Here is an 18,945-nt window from a genome sequence, read left to right as displayed (position 1 = left end):
TTGGTGACATGCACCTCAGGGCAAGTGCGGGGAGGAGGTATAAGACGCACTGGGCTGTGAAGGCGCACTGGTGATACAGCGCGTAGAGCCGGTGCAGGATATCCTGGACCGAGGAGGCGCACTGGAGACCAGGCGCGCTGAGCCGGCACAACCCGTCCTGGACAGATACCCACTTTAGCACGACAAGTGCGAGGAGCTGGCACAGAACGCACTGGGCTGTGAATGCGCACTGGAGACACAGTGCATATCACCACAAAACATAGTGCCTGACTGGTCACACGCTCCCCACGGTGAGTACGGGGAGTTGGCTCTGGTTCACTCCCCTCAACTTTCGCTGCCCACTCTTCGCTCATTCTGTTCCAATATTCCTCCTCGGTCTCTGACTCACCCTCACCGTCGCCGACCACTCCGTGTGCCACCCCCAAACATTTTTCAGGCTGTCTTTGGGCTTGCGCCGTGGCCGCGAACCCTGGCGTCGTCGCTGTTGTGCCCTCGCTGCCTCTGCCTGCTTCCATGGCAGGCTTCTGTCTCCTGCCATAATCTCTTCCCACATCCAGGATGTCCTCCACTCCTGGCTTTCCTCCTGAGCACGCTGCTTGGTCCGTTGTTGGTATTACTAAGTGAAACTCACAGCAAAACAAAACAAAACAATAAATCTCAAATGAAACGTGAAGCTAAACAATAGTGCTAACAGGCAACTATCCATAGTCAAGATCCCACCAAGCACAATGGGGAAATGGCTGCCTAAATATGATCCCCAGTCAGAGACAACGATAAACAGCTGCCTCTGATTGGGAACCATACCAGGCCAACATAAATCATTAATCACCTAGATAACCCACCCTAGTCACTGTCACGCCCCAACCAACATAGAAAATAAACAGCTCTCTATGGTCAGGACGTGACACTCGGAGCATGTGGGCTCGTAATGATCTGTGGTGTGTTTAGTCATCTAAAGACCTATCATAGGTCAGTTAGACTACCTGCAGTACTGTTGGGAACTTACTACCTGGATGTGGTTTGTGCCATTATCCGTAGGAGAGCACTTGAATGTTTTGCTGGCAAACTCAGCTGTCAAGCATCCTGTTGACTTGCTCTCTTTATTTTCTCTCTTACGTTCCTCCTCCCAGAGACAGATTGTGGGGGTCTCAGTCGTTTATTAGCAGCTGTAATTACATCTACCAGCCACATGAATTTGAGCTTCATTTGATTCCTGGACATATTACTCTCAACGCAACAGATACACACATCTGGTCTCTAAGACATATCCTGATGACCTTTGTTTTTCCCTGGGAGTGGCTGGAATGGCTTGGGGTCTGATATCAGAGTGGGCAGGCCGTAGGCACGTGTCTTGGACGGACCATTGAGCCCCAGAGCACAGAGCCTTTACAGTGGGCATGGAGCCCAGTCAGCGTCCCTGGTGTGGGTGCTGACATGTCTATTCTGGGCAGAGTGGGTTTTCTGACACATCTAAGCAGACTTACCAGGAACAGGATCTGGCTGGAGTGGACTCTCCTACGATCTCGCCTCTCTCTCTCTCTCTCTCTCTCTCTCTCTCTCTCTCTCTCTTTCTCTCTCTCTCGTTTCTTATTATCTCGTTTTTCATCTCCCTCTATCTATTATCAATGTTGACTTCCATTCCCTGGCCTGACGTCCCACTGCCAACTTCAGCAGTCCAGAGATAATGAACAGCTTATTCAGTACAGTGGAAACAATTCCCTCTCTCTTAGACTTCTATTTCTGACCATTCATTTGGCTGATAATGCAAACATACAGTATCAGCAATCATAAAGCAATTGCAACCATTACGACCTGTTGAAACACTGAATCGATGGTTAGCTGTGTTATAGAGTGTCATGGTTTGAAGGAAGGGGTTATAAGTGGGTCTCGGCATTTAACCAGTTCATAGGTCATTGTTCAGTTAGCACTTTATGCACAAACAGCGCATGAAATCCCACTGATGGGCAGTTCTAAGAGGAGGGCACTGGGCATGTGAATGCAAATTATCCCTAATTAGGAGTGCTGTCATGGGCAGAAGGCACAACTAGGGGACATGGCATGGCACAGTGAAATTGGGCGATGTTATTAAGGTGCCTATTGTATAGTTTTTAACCAGGAGCACATTTTCTTAAGGAAGTAATAGGGTCATCTCTTTTCATTATAAACTGATAGATCATGGTCCTTTTGAAATGGATGATTAATTGGAGACATTTCCTTTTAAAGCAAAATATAAAATAGTGATTTATAGTGAGTTATAGAGCTGTCACTGAAAGCAAGTCTAAGCAGCGGGAGATCTGTTCTATGTGCTCTATTTCTATGCTTCCCTTGCTTAGTTTTTAGTTGTTTAGTTTTTATTTTATTTTATTTTCGGTTTTGTACACCAGCTTCAAACAGCTGAAAATCCAATCTTTTTGGTTATTGAAAATATATTTCACAGCGGTTTAGGTACAATGATTCTCTACAGTTGTTTTGTCACAAACTGAAATTAGGTGAACTATTCACATTTTCTGCAACCAGGAAATGGCGGGGCGATTTCTGCATATTGCAACTTAATATGAATCGTGTAGGAGTACAAACGCATACCTGCGCAACCTTCCTTTCTGTGATTAGGCAGACTGTATCATGCCAATGATAATCCATTTCTTGTGTTTGCAGTACATTACCTTCAGTATTCCTTGTGCTTTTACGCTATTAAATCTGGCCACTGACCCTTCTTGTGAAAGAGTTGCTAGTCTTGAGTGTGAAAGGTTCAAAGGTGATGGTGTTTTATCATTTAGTTATCATGTTGGCAATAGAATAAGCTTTCAAATGTTACCCACCTGACCCAGATTGTGATTTATAATGGAACGTTTTTGGATTATGTAAACAACAACAGTAATTGTGTGATGGTGGGGACACAGGCCTGTGCAAGTGCGCTTGCTTCAGTTCCTCAGTGGCAAAGCTAGGAGAGCTAAAAATAAAATGAAAACAAAGCACCGTGCTGTTGAAAGCTCTTTTCGTGAGTCATAAAAGTGCATTGAAACTACTTTCAAGTTTGGACAGGTGTGTGGCCACTTGGAGACACCAGTTAGTCCTCTCACTCAAACCCGTAATTGTTTTTTCTTTTTCTTATCTTGCCCCTACTCCAAAATGACAGTGAATATTCGTATTATGTTGAATGCATCCAGAGTATTTTCAGATGTTGTCATTGACAAATGCTGTGAAAAGTACGGTCAAAGTAAAATGCACATGAAATCCACATTGTAATGTTTGGATTCAGTCTTGTGTCAGGTCTGACAATTTCCCCATCATTTCCAACGTATTTTCTTTCAATTGCTACCCTGGTCATGCATATGCTTTTTATAATTCCTCTGTTGGAATTATTTACATTTGTCGCTATATAATGCATAAAAACAAGTCTTCAGTGTTCATGAACGAGGCTATTATTGTGGCAGTATGTACTTTTTTAAATGAACGCCTTAGATCTAATTGCATGCAGTTAGTTTTAAGGAGCTGTCTGTATTCTAAAATATAGACCTAAAGAGTGCAATTACATCAGGTGATTATTTAGGATGGCTTGATTGGTGATTGAACGCTGACTTGCGCCTATTGTATAGTTTGGCTGAGAGCGCAATGCTAACTGTTGCAGACAGCTGTCTGTGAAGTGACAGTGGAGTCAAGCTGCCCTGAACAACATATTTATGGCCCACTGCAGCCCTGAAAGAGGATATAGAGAGAAATAGTAATGGTTTATTTTTGTAGACACTAACTCCGCCATGGTTCCTTGGACAAGGCCTATGGGGAAATTAATGGTGGTTTTGTAGGGTTTCTGGATAAACGACGAAAATAAGGTTTGTGGTAAATACAGGCTTAGGAGATCTTATATGTTTTGTTCTATGAGATAATCTTCGACAGCTAATGTCACTTTTTGTGAATTTCTATAGCGTTTACGTAATCCTAAAATGCACAAAGCACATAAAGGCTTCATAATTTATAAAGGTCAGGTTAACTGACTGATATTATCTCATAGAACAAAACGTATTTCCTAAGATTTCCTAAGCCTGTGTTAACCTCAGACCTTATTTTTGCCATTTATCCCAAAACCCCATTCTTTCCCCATTAATTTTCCCCATAGGAATGGCTGAACGAACCAGAGGTAACTCATTTCCGGGTTTTAGGACTACAAGCTGGTGAGCTCTATTTGACTTGCTCTGAACTGGAACACTGTCTTGTATGTCTGTCGCCATGGCGATGTAAAAGAAAACCTTTTTTTGTGGTTGGAAATAGTAGCCTATGCGTTTCCTCGTGGCATTCTTTGCGTTGTCGCCACAGGCATTACTCACATACTATCTATCTATCAGTGAGTTTCAGACCCACGTGTTTGTTGTACCTGATAAGTGTGTGAACGGAATATAATTCAGACTAATGAAATGTTCTGCCTCGATCTCTCTTCCCCTAAGGGTACTTTCTAGCTTTCCTCTCTTACACACATGAATGCACTGGAGACTCCCTCTGAGAGAGAGAGAGAGAGAGAGAGAGAGAGAGAGAGAGAGAGAGAGAGAGAGAGAGAGAGAGAGAGAGAGAGAGAGAGAGAGAGAGAGAGAGAGAGAGAGAGAGAGAGAGAGAGAGAGAGAGAGAGAGAGAGAGAGAGAGAGAGAGAGAGAGAGAGAGAGAGAGAGAGAGAGAGAGAGAGAGAGAGAGAGAGAGAGAGAGAGAGAGAGAGAGAGAGAGAGAGAGAGAGAGAGAGAGAGAGAGAGAGAGAGAGAGAGAGAGAGAGAGAGAGAAAATCTCGGGGAGGGTAATCTGATATCATGTTCCTGGGTGCTGTGAAAGGTTAGCTATAATGTACAGGCTCTTTATATAGTTGAGTCAGGCAATACAAGTTCACTGGCTATATCAGGGCATGAAGCCTCCATGTGTGCCGTTTGGACAGTGGGAATAGTGGTTCTTACAGCCTGTTGCATCACTTTAATGGGTTGGGAGAAGTTGGTGAGATTCTTTTATTTCCTCTTCACCTGGTGCCCTAACAAAACACTGACATGAATAGAGTTGAATGAAATCGATGGTTTGGTTAGTTATATGCGTGCGATCTGGCTATACCTCTTTGGCTTGTGAACAAGATGGATTAGTGAAATAAGTTCAGTCCCATAGGGCTATTTGTGCTTTCCACCCTGACTTGTCTAACTATCAAGTTACAGCATTCTAATTTTAGTCGGTCACATCAAAGCCTCTGTCCATGTCACCGTAGCTGTGGCTATAGCCTATCTCTCTTTTATCTCTCACATGATCTATATGTGTCATACTATATACAAGGAGAAAGTGTGTTTACTCTCTTAGGCATGGGGTCTGGAGACATGCAGTTTACATGCAGATCCTCTGTGTGTAGGGCAAAAGTCAGGCAGCCAGTGATACTGGATCTGAAATGTGTAAACCAGGGTGGTTGGGGGGTAACAAGCCTCCCGTAAGTAAATGTCTAGTGTGTCTCTTCCGTGTAGGATGGCATGCCTAAAGGCTGTCTCCCTTTACTGCCGCTAGCCAATCTCTCCTGGTCCAACCCAGTGTGTGACTGTGAGCACACGTGTGTGGGTGGGCGTCTTCTTTTAGCAACAGCCCTGCATGTGCTCAAGTACTACAGAGGTCTGTTAGTAGCTTCCATTCATTTGACTTTTCTTTCTTTCACTCGCATATCCTGGTCTATTCTCGATTGTGCACGTTTATTCACCCGCTCGTCAGTCATTTTCGGCCTTCTGCCGTTGTTTAAGTTTGTTTCCTCTGAAGTTTTTTTTCTTCCCATGCCAACTTTTCCTCAACTGTAGAGAGAAGGTAGGAGGAGCCGTTTGGAGCAGTGTGCCTCTCTCTCTCTTTCTCTCTCACACACACACACACACACACACACACTCTCTCTCTCTCTCTCTCTCTCGCTTTCTGACACTGCCGCTACATGCGTCAGACGGAGTCTGTTCACTTCCAAGCAAGTCTGACTAAAGGGTGGAACAGTACTCTTTTGACTTAGTTTTTGGAGTTTTCTTTAAGTTTCCTCTGTTTCCTCACGTGCTCAAAGGCAACAAGAAGAGAGTGAAGAAGCAATAAGAGAGAATCAGAGGATTTATTCATACTTTTTGTGATTGGATTGAAAAGCACTTGGCACGCGGTTTTAGCCACTGGACTCTTTCACAGACTGAGAAGTGAGGTCATCCTGAAATTCATTCTCCCTTGGCGGAGTGGCTCCAGCTTTGTTAGTCGTACTTTGAAGGGACAAACCCACACACACACACACACACACTCACACACAAATACACACACACACACACACACACACACAGAGCAACAATGGTGGCCGGAATGGTGATGCCCTTGGTGGACTTGAGGGTCATCTACGAGCTCCTGTTTCGCGATGGCGTCATGGTAGCCAAGAAGGACAAGCGGCCCCAGACCAAGCACCCAGAGATCCCCAGCGTGGGAAACCTGCAGGTGATCCGCGCCATGGCCTCCCTCAAGTCCAGGGGCTACTTGAGGGAGACGTTCGCCTGGAGGCACTTCTATTGGTACCTGACCAACGAGGGCATTGTTTACCTGCGCGACTACCTCCGTCTGCCTGCTGAGATCGTCCCCTCTTCCCTGCAAAGGGTTCGCCGTCCAACAGCCACCTTGGCCGTTGCCCAAAGGGCAGCGCGTGGGGTCCAGTCAGTGGACGGCCCCACATCTTATGTCCCCAAACCTGGCAGGGAAGAGAGTCAGGAGGCGATGGCTGAGCGCCAGGTTTACCGACACAGGAGGCTGGACGCAGCTGAGGAGGAAGGCCCCTCTGACCGAACGCCAAGGTTCAGAGGTCGCCCCATGGCCACCGAGCCGGTCAGACCAAGAGCACCATGGGTATCTGAGGCCCAGGCCCAGCCTCCCCTAAGGAAGGCACGGGGCTTCCACACTGAGGCTTCAATGATGGAGGAAAGCCAGGGGAAGAGGGCATCCACAGTTACCTTCTCTCAGACCACTGAGGCTAGTAGCAGAAAAGCAGTGATGTCCTCCCAGGAGAAGATCATCACTAAGGTCCATGCAGAAAGGCCCCAGGTGTTTCCGGTTCAGAAAAATTCTACTTCGACACATGAATCACAGGTCAGCATCAAGTCAGTCTCCTCCAAAACAGCCCTCCCATTAGCTGTTACTGCAATGACTAGTGCTGCAGTAGCTGGGGCTGCAGCAGTGAAGGTCTCAGCTGAATTCTCTTTCAATGAAGCGGGTGAAGAGAAGCCCAAGAAAGCTGCAGCAGCGACCGTCCCTGAGGAGACCCCCAAAGTCTCTGCTGAACCTGTCCCCAGTAAGCCAGCCATCCCAGCACCCCTGCCCCCTACTAAAAAGGTTAAGGAGGAGAAAAAAACAGAAGTGAAGGTAATTCCAGAACCCAAGAAAGCATCAGAAATGACTGTCCCCCAAGAGACCCCGAAGCTCTCAGCCGAACCCACCAAATCATTCAAAGTTGACATCACTGCTCACTTACCAGCGGTCAATGGCAATGACAGTGTTGTTATTGAGAAGGTTATCGAAACTAAGAAAGTGATGATTGAAGATGGCTCCAAATCAAAGAAGAAAAAAGCAACAGTGAAGGCTGTGATTGCTGAACCACCTGTCACAAAGGTGTCCCCAGAAAAAGGACTGAAGACCCCAGAGGAAGAGACACAGGAGCCTGCCAAACCCCCACCAGCTATGACGTCGTCAATAAAGCCCAAGGGACCAGAATCCACGAAAGAAACTAAGGCTGAGGTTCGAAGAGAAACTAAGGCTGAGGTTCAAAAACCAAATGAGGCTGATCGTCAGACCTCCAAACCAGTAGTGGAACAGAGCAACACGAAATCTGTAGTATTACAAGATGCACCCCATCCCATTGCAGCCCCTCCAGCTGAGCCTCCAATCACTGTCCAAGTGCAGGAGAAGGCTGAGACAACCAATAAAGTGACCTTAGGCTCATCTGGAAAAATATCCCACAGGTCAAAGATGAGTGTCACTAAAGTGGAAATGGTGACAGTGCCGAAGACCATAAAGATGGAGATGACACAGGAAGCCCTCAAACCTGTGGAGATGACTTTTACACTGCCACTGCAACCACCTCAACCTGCCATAGTGCCGGAGGCTAAAGCCCCTATAGTAACAGCTGTGGTTGATTCATCAAAGGCAAAAAAAGCTAAAAAGAAAAAGCAGGTTTCTTCCCCAGACCTTGAAACCACAAAACCGTTATCCCCACCTGCAGCTGAAACGTTATCAGCAACAGAGGTGCCACTGACCAGGGCCACCGTCAAGGGTGACCTCCCAAACACCCCCGGGGCAAAAGTAATGGACTGCTGTCCAAAGATGCCTCCGGAAAGAATGTGGTCTGAGGAAACCAGTGTGGCAGCAGCTGTGCAGGCTGGGTCCCCTGCTTTAGACAAAGGGGAGGCGGAGCCTGCCCAGCTCTCTGCTGAAAAAATCAAACGGGAGGACCCGAAACCAAAAACCTCCTCTGCGAGGGAAGCACCCGTTGCAGCCCGAGAGACAGCGTCAGCCAGAGCCGAGGCACGGGCCAGCCTCCACACTGAGCAGGGGGAGCTTCCCAGAGTTGTTGCACAACACTCAGCCGCTCTAGCAGCAGCACAGAGCACAGAGGAGGAGAAGAAGAAAAGTCTATCTGTTCCTCCCAAGGCCTTGGAGAAGGACAAGGAACCCCCACAGACCCCTGCTACCACTGCAGCCTCAGCCCCTCTGCCAGCACAGCCTCACCTGGAGGACACCAGTGACCAGTCTGTAGACGAGGCCAACATGAGGAAGAAGATAGTAGTGGTGGAGGAGGTGATTGAGGTGCAGCACATAAATAGCCCACAGGCAGTGGCTGGAGGAGAGGTTCCTCCTCCTGTTGTACCTGAGATAGCAGGGCAAGAACTGGACTTTGATGTCCTGCACGCACTGGCCATCGAACGGGCTCTCCTGGCCGGGGGAGCGGTGGTCGAGTCCGCCCAGAGCACCATCTCCGACGATGACTGGGACCACTCTCTGGACGTACCCGAGGAGAAGACCTTCCCCAACTTCATAGAAGGTTTGCGAGAATTTCTTGTTTCCCCCTATTTACTTCCTGTCCTGTGTGTTTATTGTGTGATGTCACTGTTGCTGAGGTTTCCTCCCTTGTATGTACTGTGGGAAATCTTAGGTGGGCGTTGTGGTGATGGCACTACCATGTCTTTTACCATGTGCTATTATGTTCTAGTTGCATAGTGGTATAAACAGTGTTTAGGTTATTATACTTGTTGGTTTGTGCATCTTTCCCTTCAGAGTATATCCTTTGAAGTTCAAACGATGGTATTAGTTTGGTCAGCAAAAAATCTGTATTATAGTCCCGGGCCTTAGTTTCAGTGTTTTGATTTATATTCTATTATAAAACCGGTTGCGCTTTAGGAATAGTTTCAGTGAGATGATGAATGAGTACAAACCAACTACCATGAAGCTGTGATTTATCTATGAGAGCGCATGCCTCTATAGTAGTTCACACCCTAATGTATATTCACATCCTATCTGTTTCACTGGCAGGGAAGATAACTCAATCCTATACACACCACAAAGTCAACAATGTCATAGATGTTCATGCATAACAGCATATTGTAGCATACAAAGCATGTTGAAACGTGTCTTTTTGCCATACAAACAGCAGAGCCACCTGACCTTGAGTTTAGACTTAAGCAATGCGGACTTAAGCAATGCACACTCACTGTCTCCCTGCCAGAAATTATTCAGACCTGCAGTAATTCCTGTGGTGTGGCTATGTGCAACGCCTAGCTTACTCCCCTCTTGTCTTTTCTCTGTGGAGATGACCTGCGCTATAAAGTGAGGAAGAGAATGAATGAGAGAAGGGGGTGTGGTGCTTTTGAGAATCTCTCTCTCGCTCTTCTCTGTGTTTTTTGTTGTTGTCAGGAAGGTTGTGTTCTTGGCACTGTGATTTTTGAACTGTGGTCTCTGGTTCCTGGTTTCCCCTCTCGGGTGTGATAATAGTGTGCCTTTGTGTGCGTTATCGAACAACTGGCTAGCGATATGGGGCTTGTGAACAGTATGTTATCATACCTGCTGGCAGCTCCCAGCTCTCCACCCCACATTGGCTCACAGAAATTGCTGGAATGTGCGTAAAAATGTTGATAATGCTATCCCATGTTGTTGGCTTTGACTGAACTAAAAGTATAAATCTCTGTTTCTCTGCTGTTGTTTGTTGTTATTAAAGCAAGATGCACGTTGGTGACAATTTGGTTTTGAGATTTATGGATTGTGGGTTTTGAGATGTATTACGTGGGTGTTGATGAGTATATACTGTAGAATATAACCCTTGCACAGAGTGGTGAGAGAGCAGTACACATGGGCGTTGTCTGTGCTGTTGTGTGAGCGACAGAACGGACAGGAAATTGGAATAGTTTGCTCATACCATAGCCGTACTATTCTGGGTGTGTTTCCTCGGTGCCGCACGTCACACTGCTTTCTGCAGGTCTCGAGTGAATTAGCAGCGTTGCTCACATGACAGGCAGTGGTCAAGCTGTGTTTGTCATCAGGGGAATGACTCCACTTTCAGCAATTTAAAGTTAGTGTGTGTGAACAGATCACCTAGTCAACAGCGTTTAGAGCGTATGAGATATGGATCGAATAACAAATCTGGAGGCAAAATCTTCTTCAAAATGTCCAGTAGCATACTGTTATACTGTATGTTAGGGCATTGCATTCCATTTCTGTTTTGTCATCAGTGTGAAATGTAAAGAAATAAGGTTCCTTGGTCTTTATGTGAATGTCATGGGATAAAAAAGACTGTATAACTGATCTGGCAGGGAAGCCCATCATGCTTCAGAGTGCCATCCTAACCGTAGATAACACCAATGTTTGCTAACTCACTGCTGCCACCTACAGTGGATGATCCATAATAGCCATGCTCATTACCCCAGAAATACCACTGTAAAAGCGCAGTGTCTTTCTATGGGGAATTTTTTTTATGAATTTTTGAATGCATGTCATGTGACCAATCATGTAGTTTTATCAATCATACCGTAAGATACGTTAGAAACAGTATCTATGTGAAGGAATACATTGATAATGACTTCAAATGGAGATGTTTAGCAGACACCACATTGGTACGAGGGTGTCTCTTCATGTCTGAAGATCCTAGAGCAGCTAGTATTCATGGTATGCAATCTAATTATATCGCTGTTGGATTTAGTAATACCCTCAGATACACTGCACCTACTTTTATCCTGCTACTGTAACACTGTCTGAGACTCTTAGGACTCATTCAACCCTTTCTTAGACTTCTGTCAATGTGGCTGTTTTGATTTAAAAAGGCAAGCCAGTTAAGAACAAACTCTCATTCACAATGATGGCCTGACCCGGGCGACCCTGGGCTAATTGTTGCACCGCCCATTGGGACTCCCAATCACGGCCTGTTATGATACAGCCTGGAATCGAACCAGGATCTGTGCCTTAGACCGCTGCGCCACTCGGGAGCTGGCTTAGAGTGACTGGGAGATCTACTGCCTCCATTAAAACAGTTAACTCACTGTAGTCTAAACTATGGAACAAACACACAGATCAATAGAATACGTTCATGTGTGGAAATCAAAACAGGGATCTTTAGATCTTGTCACTTTAACGCTCTTTATACATCAGGCCAAGCCGACAGTGACTCTTGATCTGGGAAATCCCAGGAATACACTTACTCTGTGTCTGTGACATTTGCAATTGTGTGTGATGAATGAATAGCACTGCATGTTCAAACAAAAGCTGCAGTGTTTTCGATAAGTGGGGCTGCCTGCTGGCGCCATTCAAAAATCTGCCCACACGTGGGACACAACAGGCCATTACCCCAACCCCAACTCATATTTCTGACAGGCCATGTTGTTCTGCTAGGCTTCTCTCTACTTTGGTTCACGGCATTCCCACATATTTGTGTAATATATGACATTACCAGCAACTCTCAGGATTCTCCTCTGTCCCTTCTCATACTAAATGGCTCACGATTGTGGTGTGGCGTATGTGAGTGTGTGAGCCTAACCTTCCGTGAGTGAAAAAACATGGGGGTCGAGCACTGTTAGCCGTCACGCTATCAGTAGCCCGCGGTGTGACATCGCAGCTATGCGCATATTGAGTACAGTGTAAGGCTGTGAATCTGGGCTTTGCTGTTGTGCTCAAAACAAGGTTGGGTAGCTCGGCTGCTCCTATGTCTTTCCACTGACACCACCAGGCATGTCTCCTGGGCTGGGACGGCACCTGTGTGTTTACAGGCCGGCTGATGAGGAAAACACGCGTGGCTCCATATTTCTGAAATAACGAGATGAAATGGGAGATATGTACTTATCTTATCTCTCTGATTTGCCGTCACATGCTTGACGTCACACGAGTCTGATCCAATTGTAGGAACGTGTATCAAACAATGAAACAATGTAGATAATAGTATAGTGTATCGCTGCAGTATATCGAGGTTGTGTAACATAGTCCTCTCACAGGAGCCTGCAGGGTATTGTCTCCCAGCGTAGGCAGGCAGAGGGGTTGCCAGTTGGAGCAGTGTTGGCTCACATGGAGGAAAAAGGCTGCTGGAACAACCAGCGTTAATTATAGTTTGTAATACAATGTAATGAGTGCAGCCTGGCTGGCTCATGTCAGAGTGACTGGGAGATCCACATAACAGTTAACTCACTGTAGTCTAAACTATGGAACAAACACACAAATCAATAGCATATGTTCCTATAATGAGTAGTAGGCCAAGATGAGTTGATGTTAGGTATTTCCCATGGTACATATTGGATTTTGGTCCTTGGTCAACAACATACATTAGAAGCTACAGTGCCTTCAGGAAGTATTCACACCCCTTGACTTTTTATAAATTGTGTTGTGTTACAGCCTGAATTTAAAATAAGATGTTGTGTCACTGGCCTACACATAATACCCCATAATGTCAAAGTGGAATTATGTTTTTAGAAATGTTTACAAATTAATCCAAAATGAAAACCTGGAATGTCTTGAGTCAATGACTATTCAATCCGTTTGCTATGGCAAGCCTAAATAAGTTTAGGAGTAAAAATGTGCTTCGCAAATCACGTTGTAATGATTTTTGAAGGACTACCACGTCTTTGTACCCCACACATACAATTATCTCTAAGGTCCCTCAGTCGAGCAGTGGGTTTCAAACACAGATTCAACCACAAAGACCAGAGAGTTTTTCTAATGTCTCGCAAAGAAGGGCACCTATTGGTTGATGGGTGAAAAGAAAATGCAGACATTGAATAATCCCTTTGAGCATGATGAAGTTATTAATAACACTTTGGATGGTGGATCAATACACCCAGTCACTACAAAGATACAGACGTCTTCCTAACTCAGTTGTCGGAGAGGAAGGAAACCACTCAGGGATTTTACCATGAGGACAATGGTGACTTTAAAACAGTTAGAGTTTAATGGCTGTGATAGGAAACTGAGATTGGATCAACAACGTAGTTACTCCATAATACTAACCTAAATTACAGAAGAAAACCTGTACAGAATAAAAAATATTCCAAAACATGCATACTGTTTGCAATAAGGCAGTAAAGGAAAACTGCAAAAAATGTGGCAAAGAATGTAACTTTTTTCCCTGAATATCAAGTGTTATGTTTGGGGCAATTCCAACACAACATATCACTGAGTACCACTATTCATATTTTCAAGCATGGGTGGTGGCTGCATCATGTTATGGTTATGCTTGTCATCGGCAAGGAATATGGAGTTTTTAGGATAATAACAAATGGAATAGAGCTAACCACAGGCAAAATCCTAGAAGAAAACCTGGGACAGTCTGCTTTCCAACAGACACTGGGAGACACATTCACCTTTCATCAGGACATCAACCTAAACCACAAGGCCAAATCTACACTGGAGTTGCTTACCAAGACAACATTGAATGTTTTTGAGTGGCGTAGTCTCAGTTTTGACTTAAATCGGCTTGAAAATATATGGCAAGACATGAACATGGCTGTCTAGCAATGATCAACAACCAACTTGACAGAGCTTGAAGATTTAAAAAAATAATAATGTGCAAATATTGTACAATCCAGGTGTGCAAGGCTCTTAGAGACTTACCCAGAAAGACTCACAGTTGTAATCACTGCCAAAGGTGAGTCTAACAAAGGTGAGTCTAACAGGGGTGTGAATATGTATGTAAATAAGATATATCTGTATTCCATTTTCAATATATTTTCAAAAATAAATACAAACATCTTTTAACTTTGTCATTATGGGGTGTTGTGTGTAGATGGGTGAGAAATCAATGTTGAATTCAGGTTGTAACACAACACAAATGTTGAATACTGTAAGTGAAGGGGTATGAATAATCTCTGAAGGCACTGTACGTGGCTCAGGTATGACTATCCTCCCCTGGGTGTTGAGAGGAGGGAAGGGAATGGATTCTAAAAAGTCACTGTCTCATCTTTTTAAGTGGGAGAACTTGCACAATTGGTGGCTGACTAAATACTTTTTTGCCCCACTGTATATATGGGGCCCCTTTATGGCTTGGTCGAAAATGGACTTATGGTCAGTTAAATGGAACAATTATGTGTTTTTCAATGTTGTGGCTTTTTTTGGACTTTGTTCTTGTATTTGTTATGGCCAGTGTTTCTGTTTAAAAAAATATATTTTTCAACAGAAAGACTGGCCATAACAAATACAAAGAAAAAAAATTCTGTAGAAATAATGTAATTAAAAAAGGTTTAAGGGAGATAAATATGGCACTATTTCTCAGTTCTTCAATGTTCAAAGCCTTTTTAGGCACTTTTTAGGAACTTTTCATCACTCCAGAAATGTGAGTGATGTGTGTATGGATACCACAATGGTGAACTATAGGGGTGAACTATCTATCTGTTGACATATAGAAATGCCAACAGGAAGTCCGTCATGACTTCCGCCGAAATCGGTCCCTCTCCTTGTTCGGGCGGCGTTCGGCGGTCGACGTCACCGGCCTTCTAGCCATCTCCGATCCACTTTTCATTTTCCATTTGTTTTGACTTTGTTTTACACGCCTGGTTCCTATTCCCCGATTGCATGTTCATTATTTAACCCTCTGTTTTCCCCATGGTTTTTGTGCGTGTTTGTTTATTGTAAGCTCGGTCCGATGCTTGTGGGCTTGGTGCTACTTAATGTATTTTGTCATTCTGAGTAAAGTTCCTTGTGTTACTCATCTCTGCTGTCCTGCGCCTGACTCCTCTGCACCAGCTACACCCAGATCCTTACAAAGTCATGTCTATGGACTACTCTGAGCCTCCAAGGGGTGTCGTAGTATAGCTCTGTTACAGAAATGACTGCACCTCTTTATGGGTTCATTTGGTGGAAATATTCCATATCAATCTTACTAGGAACTAATCCTATAAGAACATCAGTTCCTAGCAGACAAATTATTGAAACCTTCAATCTCTGTAACTGATTCTCAGTTTCAGAAAAACGGTCTCAGAAAGTAGGTATGGTATTGTTGCGAATGGAACATACATTGTCAGTACTGTAATTCACAATGCCACAAGCACACTTAGATACATAGCCACCAATTTAAAAGAAATGCTATATTTAGCTAACGTTATACATTGCATGGGTCCCCAAAGCAACAGTGGATCATTAGTTAGAGAGGCTTGGAGATTAGGTCATGCCAATCTTTCTCTCACGAAATAGGAGTGTGTTCCCTGGCATTTAGACAGTTAAGTTTGACATTCCAAAGAAGACCACCAAGCCAGCCTGAGCCAGATTAGTTCCAGTTCTGGATATGAGAAATCAGGTTTATGTTAGAGTACATTGTAATTGACACGGTGCTTAATTGAGAACCACTTGTCCTGCTTCACCTGTTGATTCTTCATTTGTGTCTTCATGCCACATAGATGATAGGCTTTTGACAGAAAGCTCAACTGACAGTAGTGGTATTAGATGATGGCTATATAGTAGGATATTTGATGACAGTATTAGCTGAAGGACTTACTTTGTGTATGTAGGTACAGTATGTGCTCAGGCAAACTGTATACGTCATCAGATTCCTCTTAAATGGGTCAGGTCTCTTTCCTGGCCTGGCTGAAATGTGTGACATAATCTCACTGAATAAAGATCTCATCTGAGAAGGGAAGTAGCCTGGCGTAGTGGCTACTGCAGCAAAAAAATGGCCGCCAGGGTGGTTCCATCAGCTTCTAAACTGTGATGGTGTGATCATCTGTTCCTGTCTGGTATTTATAGCCCAACAGTAAGCTTCTATACCGCCCCTTGCCTCCCCCTCCACTCCTTCCCCCTCCACGCCCCCCCCCCCCCCCCGGCCCTGTCGGTTCCCCCTTGCCCCCCTTCTAATTGTGAGGCCACTAGAGAACAGGCTGACAAATCCTAGCAGCAGGCACGGGGCTGTCAAAATTAAGAAGGAGGAGAAACGGGCAGCGGAGAGCAAACAAACAGGAGTCCTCCTCTTTCCCCTCATTTCCCTGATTCGGCTCTCTCTGTTCCTCCTACTTCCTCTTCCTCTCTCTTTTCCTGACAACATAGATGAAGATCATACCTGGTAGGTCAACCGACTGGGGTGGCTGTTGTTGGGGTCAATGTCCATCTGTCTCTCTGTCGGCTGTCCTACTGTGTGTTTTTGGCAAACGCGGTGTGTGAAATGTTGTTGTGTTGCTGAGAGGGGGGAACGCACATCCGTACTACACACAGACGCACATTCACCACACACACACACGCACACACTCACGGCCGCTTAACCGCAACCTTCAGCTACCGAAGTACGGATTTTATTCCATATTTAAACCTGTTGTCACTATGGCAGACTTGAATTGTGAATCATGTCTGCTGACTGTTTAAAAAAAAGGAAAACAGAAGCCACCTGAAGGGGACTGTCTGGTCCTTTGAGTTGGACAGACGTGCGTCCAGAAAAAGAGTGTTGTGACTGGCTAGAAGGATAGTATTGCTCCATTTGAAACTCCTCTGTGTCTGTTTGGGCTATCTATTTTCGTGTCTTGCACAAGCCTTGCTCAAGCCACCAGTGTCGCCAGGCCATTTGGGATTGTTGTTGTTGTATGTAAGCAAGTTAACTGGTGGTCTATCTGTTTCTTTCGTAGAGATTTAGAAGGCAGGACTCTTTAAATTGTCTGCGCTTAGTTCACTCTTATTCTCGAAGGGCATTTGTTTTTGCAAGATGGAGGTGATACTGTACATGGGGCGTGTGTGAAGGCGTGATTGATGGGCTAGTAGGGTTAAACATGCCGTTGTTAGATGTTGAAATCACAGTGAGACCTTTACCCTGGGATGACTGGCCTTACTTGTGATTACCATTCTTCCAATCGGGCTGGGCTTTCTCCTTTTGGAATGGCTCCGTGACAGGACCTACTTAGATAACGCTTCCAGACCAGCCAGTCCCGCTGTAATTAACCTAACAAAGGGATTTGCATCACCTACTTCACTGCGAAATTTTGTAGAACTAAATCCTTGTTCAGTTGAACTACGATGTACTGTATGTGTAGAGGTTGGAAAAGAGGGGGGGGGGGCATTCATTGGGGAACATATGGGAGCGATTAGGCTGCAGTGAGAGAGAGAAAAGGGGAACAAAATTAACATTGATACTCTAGGATGGAATCAGTCAGAGAGGGGGTTCAATTCAACGTGGGAAGAACACAATACTCTCAATGTAAACGCCCACCTACTGTTAACGTTTACTTAAATTATTACCATATTATCAGATTGTTTCAAGAGGGACAATAGGATTTTGACATCATTTTACAGTGGTAGTTATTTAAAAACTGTTCCTTCATTTGAAGTCTATCTTGCCTTTTTTGACTGCGTGTGTGTGTGTCTGTACGTTTAATGAACAGAGTCTAGTTAAATGCCCAGTGTGACTAGATCCACTTTAGCTTAGACAGCCCTTTGCAGTGAAAGCAGACACTGTAAACACACAGAGTGCGCTGGTTATTACAGAACAGACACATACATTATGGGAACATACGTTCAGAATGTAGAGCGAGGAAGAAAAGAGAAAGAGAGAGAGAGTGTGTTGTAAACAGAGAGAAGCCTAGATGAGGGACAGAAGAAGTGTTGAGGGCGTAGCAGCGAGTGAGAGAAAGCTAGGGGTTCACTGTGTTGGCCAGGAAAGGTTGAAACTGCCTGTCATTATTTTTTAAACCACACTCCCACCTTCTCTTCTCCTCTGGCACACCCACACGGCCCCACTCCCCTCCCACTCCATGCCCTACCACCTGTCTGTCAGTGCTGCCAAAGTTGTCCTGGGCTTATCTCTGTCCTATTGCTGGCTGTGGCGAGCCCCCCAGGACCCATGTTCCCTGCCCTGGTGGTTTTGGGGCACATAGTGACCCTGATCGCAGTCTGGCGATTGACGAGACTGAAGAGGCAAGGTAAGAGAACTTCAGGAGATAGGGAGAAAAGGGGAAAGGGCTTTTCAGTCGTAGTCTCCCACTAAGGAGACACACTAACCTTAAGTAAAGGAGAGTCAAAGTCATAGAGTAGCCGGCTGTACCATTCAGTAGGTCTCCTTTTTCCTCTACTTCTCTCTCTCACCAGCCCTCTCTCTTCCTACAGTAACTCTCTGTCTCTCTCTCGTTTTTGCTTTACTCTCTTCAGCCCTCTTCTGTTGGAAGTTAACCCTCTAAATGCTGGCTACTATCCTAGTCATGTTAGCAGTCGTGGCATGTGGTAAGAGAGGCATTGGGGGGGGGGGGGGGGGGGGGCATAGCTAATCTGTTAATATCACGCTAGTTGTTATTCTTTGGATCTGAATCAGTGTCCAAGGTTTGAAAGGTCATTACTTATATCACAAATCTAGGAATTGAAAATCTATCAAGCCTCTCTGAATAAATAGCAGCTACAGTATTTACAATATTATATCATCTTGGCATTAGCAAAGAACAGGCCGTTTATCCGTTAGATTCAGATTGAAATTAATATGAGGGTCATAAGTGCCTTCCAGTACTTCCAACATTGATT

At 45.0% G+C, this 18,945-nt stretch overlaps 1 protein-coding gene across 17 annotated transcripts in view; it reads left to right on the top strand.

Annotated features, from left to right (window-relative positions):
* The window catches only part of LOC110518458 (plectin), a 160,168-nt gene that overhangs the window by 59,252 nt on the left and 81,971 nt on the right, over positions 1 to 18,945 (top strand). For 6 of the 17 annotated variants that reach the window (XM_021596055.2, XM_021596042.2, XM_021596053.2 and 3 more), the window contains exon 1: positions 5,739 to 9,040. The exons of 5 other annotated variants lie outside the window; for them this stretch is intronic. In XM_021596055.2, the coding sequence (XP_021451730.2) occupies positions 6,310 to 9,040 (2,731 nt within the window). In that variant the 5' untranslated portion in view covers positions 5,739 to 6,309. Of the gene's footprint in view, positions 1 to 5,738; positions 9,041 to 16,402; positions 16,517 to 18,261; positions 18,357 to 18,945 lie in introns of those variants that run through there. 6 more of the 17 variants (XM_021596116.2, XM_021596114.2, XM_036973876.1 and 3 more) reach the window with 4 other exon arrangements.

This window comes from Oncorhynchus mykiss, chromosome 3 (genome assembly GCF_013265735.2).
Source record: "Oncorhynchus mykiss isolate Arlee chromosome 3, USDA_OmykA_1.1, whole genome shotgun sequence".
In the NCBI taxonomy this organism is placed as follows: domain Eukaryota; kingdom Metazoa; phylum Chordata; class Actinopteri; order Salmoniformes; family Salmonidae; genus Oncorhynchus; species Oncorhynchus mykiss.
Note: the sequence above shows the minus strand (reverse complement) of the source record. Positions and strands in the feature narration are given on the sequence as shown.